The sequence below is a fragment of the Chiloscyllium plagiosum genome, chromosome 40 (genome assembly GCF_004010195.1).
Source record: "Chiloscyllium plagiosum isolate BGI_BamShark_2017 chromosome 40, ASM401019v2, whole genome shotgun sequence".
In the NCBI taxonomy this organism is placed as follows: Eukaryota; Metazoa; Chordata; class Chondrichthyes; order Orectolobiformes; family Hemiscylliidae; genus Chiloscyllium; species Chiloscyllium plagiosum.
In genome coordinates, this window is record NC_057749.1 from 13,936,404 (window position 1) to 13,942,764 (window position 6,361).

The 6,361-nt window shown below is 39.1% G+C and overlaps 1 protein-coding gene across 6 annotated transcripts in view; it reads right to left on the reverse strand.

Annotated features, from left to right (window-relative positions):
• scaper (S-phase cyclin A-associated protein in the ER) overlaps positions 1-6,361 on the reverse strand; it is a 311,736-nt gene that overhangs the window by 293,967 nt on the left and 11,408 nt on the right. For all 6 annotated transcript variants that reach the window (XM_043680385.1, XM_043680382.1, XM_043680384.1 and 3 more), the window contains one exon: positions 1,644-1,761. In XM_043680385.1, the coding sequence (XP_043536320.1) occupies positions 1,644-1,761 (118 nt within the window). Of the gene's footprint in view, positions 1-1,643; positions 1,762-6,361 lie in introns of those variants that run through there.

Consider the following 6,361-nt stretch of genomic DNA (forward strand, 5'->3'; position numbering starts at 1 on the left):
TGTTGCGCCTGTACAAGACATTGGTTAGGCCACTTTTTGAATACTGCGTGCAATTCTGGTCTCCTTCCTATCAGAAGGATATTCTGAAAAGGTTCAGATAAGATTTACAAGGACGTTGCCAGGGTTGGAGGATCTGAGCTATAAGGAGAGGCTGGATAGGCTGGAGCTGTTTTCCCTGGAGCATCGGAGGCTAAGGGGTGACCTTATAGAGGTTTATAAGTTCATGAGGGGCATGGATAGGATAAATAGACAAAGTTTTTTCCCTGGGGTGGGGGAGTCCAGAGGGCATAGGCTGCGGGTGAGAGGGGAAAGATATAAAAGAGACCTAAGTGGCAACTTTTTCACACAGAGAGTGGTACATGTATGGAATGATCTGCCAGAGGAAGTGGTGGAGGCTAATATGATTGCAACATTTAAAAAGGCATCTGATGGGTCTATGAATAAGAAGGGTTTGGAGGGATATGGCAGGTGAGACTAGATTGTGTTAGGATAACTGGCCTGTTTCTGTGCTGTACATCTCTATGACTCTGACACAAATGCTGTATCAAATCAGTTTAGCAACTCTTGGACACCACCTGCTGAAAACATATAATACTACACTATTCCCAGTTACTGAAGAGCTCTGAAACTCAAACCTCTTTACCAATAACAGTATCCAACATATCGAGATTCATATACCCTCAAAGAACAGTTTTTCATTTGAATTACCAATATCTCATTCTTCCCCCTGCAACCTCAAGAAGACCCAGCAATGATACAATCACATATCAACTGACAAATAACAGCAAATACATTTTTAAAAATATTTAGCTTGAGAAAGACAATTTTTTTTTAATGAAAGCAACTTCTTACTTCTGTAACATGTATCAATAGCTATTAGTTTTATGTACAACATTGGTTATGTCTGCTTTTCTCCTTTCCAAAACTTCCCTGGATGACCAAACCACAATCATTCAAAGAAAATTTGCTCAACAGTCTTGCAGCAAAACATCTGCTTAATCAAATTGGAAGAGGAGGAGGACAAAGAATCAAAAGAGAAGGAAACTCAGGAGGTGCAGTAGGAAAGACAATCGCAAATATTAACATGCAAGCTTGCTTTCAACTAATGGTTTTCAGTTTTACGAATGGACAATTATTTTAAATTAACTGACAGAAGACATTTGGAGTTGTACTCAGTAAAACAGCTAAACATTCCTTTAAAGGTGTAGTGACGAGCTTCTTTGTTCAGCCAACATTACACAGAGCAAGTGATCTTGTCTAATGAGCAGTTATTTTTCCTTATTTGTTCATGGAATGTTGGTGTCGCTATCAAGATCAGCATTTGCTACCCATCTTTATATGCTCATGAACCGATAGCTTGCTCGGCCATTTTTGAGGGCACAACCACATTGTTGTGTGTCTACAGTCACATCTAAGTCAGGCCAGGTAAGGACTTCAGTGTACAAGATGGGTATTAAGCAATAAATGATAGTTTACTAGTCACCATTACAGAGGCTAACTTTCAATTGCAGATTGTTAATAATTGAATCTACATTTCACAGCTGCAATGGTGGGAATTCAATCAATGTCCTTGAGGACCAGTTGGGTTCTCTAGTTATTAGGATAATGACAATATCACTATGCTACTATCATTAAAAGCTTACCATCATCATCTTTATTTTCCAAGGGAACGCTCCATGCAATTAGGTTTCTGGCCGCTCGTCCTTCTTGTGCAACTATCTTGCGAACTTTATCATGACTGTTGGATCTCTGGAATGAGGCCTAAAGATGAGAATTCAAATGGATTAAGACTGGTTGAAAATTAGTTACTTTCCCTTAACTGTTCTCCTGTCCAATGCTCAACATTTTCTGTCAAATTACATTTTGTTAACTTAAAATAGTGTTTTTACTTAAATTCTCCATTACATCAGTGATTTGACTTTTTACTAGGTTACAAGTTGAATGCTCATTCCTGCCATGGAAAACTTCGCAAAAAAAGCTTAAGCAGAAAACAAAAAAAATCATTACCTTCCAATTACACAGGAATTTTTTTATTCACATCATTAATATTTGTGATCAAGACTAGTACTTAAGTGTAGTACTGTGGAATACGTTTTTTAAAAAAGAGGTATTACCATTCATATGATGTCCTTATCTATCCTAACAACTGTTAAATCTACACTATCACTTGAAGGAGAGAATCCATTTGATGTACTAACTGACAATTTTCACTCATCATTCACCCAATTGCTGGGAATTTGCTACAGCAAAATGGTTGTGTTTGACAACAAAAGTAACAGAACTTCAAAGTAACTTAAGCATTTATTGTCTTTGTTGGACATCATGAGTATTATCTAAATTCCAGTCTCGCTCTTGATTGAAGTCCTTAGAATCAGCAATTTGCACAACAAAATCTCAATGTCTCTACAGTGACGTATCAATTAACCTCTACTGCAAATTTTTCTCACTCCGAAGATCAAGTTCCAGCAGTACCTAACACTCAGAATTCAACCATATCACTATCTATTGTATGGGAGTTCAAAGGATTTGCAGCAACAAGCTATCTACCACAAAGAGTCCTACAGCTGAGCCTCATCCTGTTCTTGCCTAACCTGCTCATAATTTACAAGGTCATTGAATAGTAATTAATGGAAACCCTGGTGGACATCTTTTCTCATCCAGGATAGTATAAACTGATTGTATCCATCTGCCTCAGTAAAAATTAGATGGGGTTAAGAGATCCAACCAATAACTTTTCTTTAATTCAGTTTTTAGAGCATGGAAATCACTGGCAAGGTCAACATTGATTGCACATTGAAGATGGTAGTTGGCTGCCCATTTGAATGACTTCCTAATTTTATCCTGACTACATTCGAATAAAAGCTATACAGTACAAATGCTGGAAATCTGAAACAAAGTTAACTCTGAGTTCTGAAATAAAACAGTCATACTGGACCAGCAAAGTTAACTTTGTTTCTCTCTTAACAGATGTTGCGAGACCTGCTGAGTTTCTCCAGCATTGTGTTTATTCCAGAATGGGTTCCTAGCCTCCTAGACATGGATGCAACCTCATTCTCTGTCTTTTAATACTGCAGCCCCAGGGACACAAAAACATTCATTAATCATTTGTTATATATAGATTCCATTAAACATTTGTGGTGAACTTATTACTGTCACTGCAACAGTATTTCTCTAAATTGCCAAACCCATATCATCCTCACAACATACCCCTAACCTTTCCACAATTTCTACCTTCCTCCCTCCCTTCCTTCTCAGAACACCCTCAAGACTCTTCCCTGCTAAACTCCCCTACCTCCTGTGAGGGATCCCCTCACCACCACCTCCCTGTCCCACGCAAACACCCTCTCTGTCTCCCTCCCATGCTAAATCCCCTCTCTTCACCAAAGACAAACTCCTTCTCCACACTAAAATAAAAGCAAAGTATTGTGGATGTGGGAGAACTGAAACAACAACCAAAAGTACTGGAGAATCTCAACAGGTCTAGCAGCATCTATAGAGACAGAAACAGAGTTAAAGTTTCTAAAGAAGCATTGTATTGGACTCGAAGCGTTAATTTTGTTTCTCTGTCCACAGTTGCTGCCAGCCAAGCTGAGTTTTTACATCACTGTCTTTATTCCCCTTTTCCCGGCCCAAGCTAGAATCATAGAATCCCTAACGTGAAGAAACAGGCCCTTCAACCTAGCAAATCCACACCCACCCTCAGAAGAGTATCCCGCCCAGACCCATTCCCCTATTACTCAACGTTTACCCCGGAGTAATGCACCTAACATACACATTCCCAAACATTATGGGCAATTTAACATTTGCCAATTCACCTAATCTGTACAACTTTGATTTGTGGGAGGAAACCGGAACAGCCAGTGGAAACTCATGCAGGTACAGGGAGAATGTGCAGACTCACACAGACAGTCACCAGAGACTGGAATCGAACCCAGGTCCCTGGCACTGAGCGGCAGCAGCGATAACCACTGGATCACTGTGCTGCCCCAAGCAAACCTCCTCTCCCCTTCACTCCAATGCCAAAATCCCCTATTCCGCTCTTCAACCAAGCTAAAACCCCTCCTGCCCATCCCAGACCCCTCTCCTATCTTCTCCTCCCTCCCCCACGCAAAAAACCCCTCTGTCGCTGCCAAACACCCTCCTCATATTTACCGTTGTCAAAACTCCTCTCCCCAACCCATTGGAAACTGGAGGGCTAGGTAAGTGGGAGTGGAGGAATAAATAAAACATGCAAATGGAACCAGAACTAAAGAAAAATACTCTCAAAGTTTTTACAGACACTAATCTTGAGAAATATGGCCTAACCTAAGCCCACTCAAGTCTTCAGATAACATGTAACTGTCAGCCACAAAATAGCTCATTTATTGTAACTTCAAACTATTTTAACTGCAAGCTTTATCACCTGTTTCATACAGAGCAGGCAAATAACCTCTGGCAAGAATTATAACATACCCATCCAACAGAACACTAAATTATTACAACTCTTGCTCTGGATCTATATAAAGCTACAAACATTTAGAGATCTCCACATCAAAACGACAAATCTATTATCTGATGACTGTTTAATATTGGAAGAGAATGTTTGATCCTACACTATTCAGCCAAAAAAGTACGCACAGAAAAAAAGTAGAGCCTGCAAGTGGGTTCTTCAGCATTCTCTTCCATCGATATACTTCAGTCCTGTCATAAGCTACAGTTAAAAAAAACATGCTGTCTTTACCATTACTAAAATATACCGTGGTTAATGACATGATCATCTGACTGAAAACAAAAATAGATCCCTTTCCAATTCGCTTAGTTGTCCAATTACAACTGCTTCGTACTAATGATACAAACAGACGTTCTGGAAAGCTACATAGACAATGTGACCTTCAGCCCTGTGAGCATCTTGGGTAACTGCTCTGCAGATATGGTGATCACCAAAACAGTCACTGCAGAAGGGAATTATTCCAGCAATGTTCCTCTCTTTCAGAAATCATCCAATGATGGTAATATTCCTGAATAAACTATACTGAATTTTATCAAGGGTAATCACAAACAAATTTTACACTTTCTTGTACATAAGGGCAATTGGTTAATTATTCTAACTCCCCAAGATGACTCAGTTGCATTCTCCTGTAATGTTAGAAACCAGTACAAATCAAAATTATAAAATAATACCAGGCCGGCTGCAAGACAGATTCTGATAGTCTATAAAAAAATGTTTAGAAGTTTGAATTCTGACTAAATTTTTTTGAAGTCAACAAGACAAAGAAAATTTATGAAGGTAACGTACAATTCTGCAGTAAAGGATTTGGTTCTTGGCTAATTTGTGAAGCCATTCCTCTAATAAAATATCAAAAAGAATGAGCTTAAAAAGCTTCATCATCAACTCACAAACTATCCTTCAGTACGAATTCACCATGCTGTAACAATATTGAACTCCAAGTGTTGTCAGAGCTTCAGAAGAATCCACAGAAAGGCAGCAATTCTGCTTGTCCACCAACATCTGACAAAAGATTTTGTTATTTTTCTGTATGGCAAATAGTGCAGTCATCTAAATGCGAAACTTTAGTTTGCTTTCGCTCCATGAATGCTGCCTGACCCACTGTGATCTCCAGCATTTTCCGTTTTCCGTGTTGAGGCAGTACCAGTTTACACAGTGGAACATCCAGGTCGAGAGAATAGCAGCTCAAAGCACTGTTTAAGGTTCATATTCAAGCTGGACTGATACAACAGAAGATCGAAAGACTTGTAGGCCACAGACAATTAGACAGACAGTACAGTTGACAAGCAAGAAGAGGCGCCCAAACCGTCAAAATTATGAAAAATAAACTAAAATGTAAAATTTTGTATATCCCAGAGGACAATAGAAAGAAATCTTCACTCTAATTTTCTATTTCTACACTATTTGTTTCCACCTGCTCGTTCTTCCTCCTAACAAAGTGAATCAGATTAATAATTGCTGCTATATTTAGTGATTTTAGTATTCTCCACCTGTTTCATCAGTTTTACAATCATTTACCCACCTCATCTCCCTCTATTATCTCATTGTTGGCTAACCTCTATCAATGTGTGTCAAAAGGCCAACCTTATGTATCACACCAGGTTAAGTTTTGATTTCATGCTAAGGTTATGCAGTTCCTGTGTTTTGCTCTAACTTTATCACCAGCTTTTATAAAGCACAACTCCATAAGAAACCAATCCTCAATAAATTAAATACCACTTCAGATACCTCATTGCAAAACAAACAATCCAATGAGGAGAAAGTGAGGACTTCAGATGCTGGAGATCAGAGCTTAAAAATGTGTTGCTGGAAAAGCGCAGCAGGTCAGGCAACATCAAAGGAACAGGAGAATCGACGTTTCAGGCATAAGCCCTT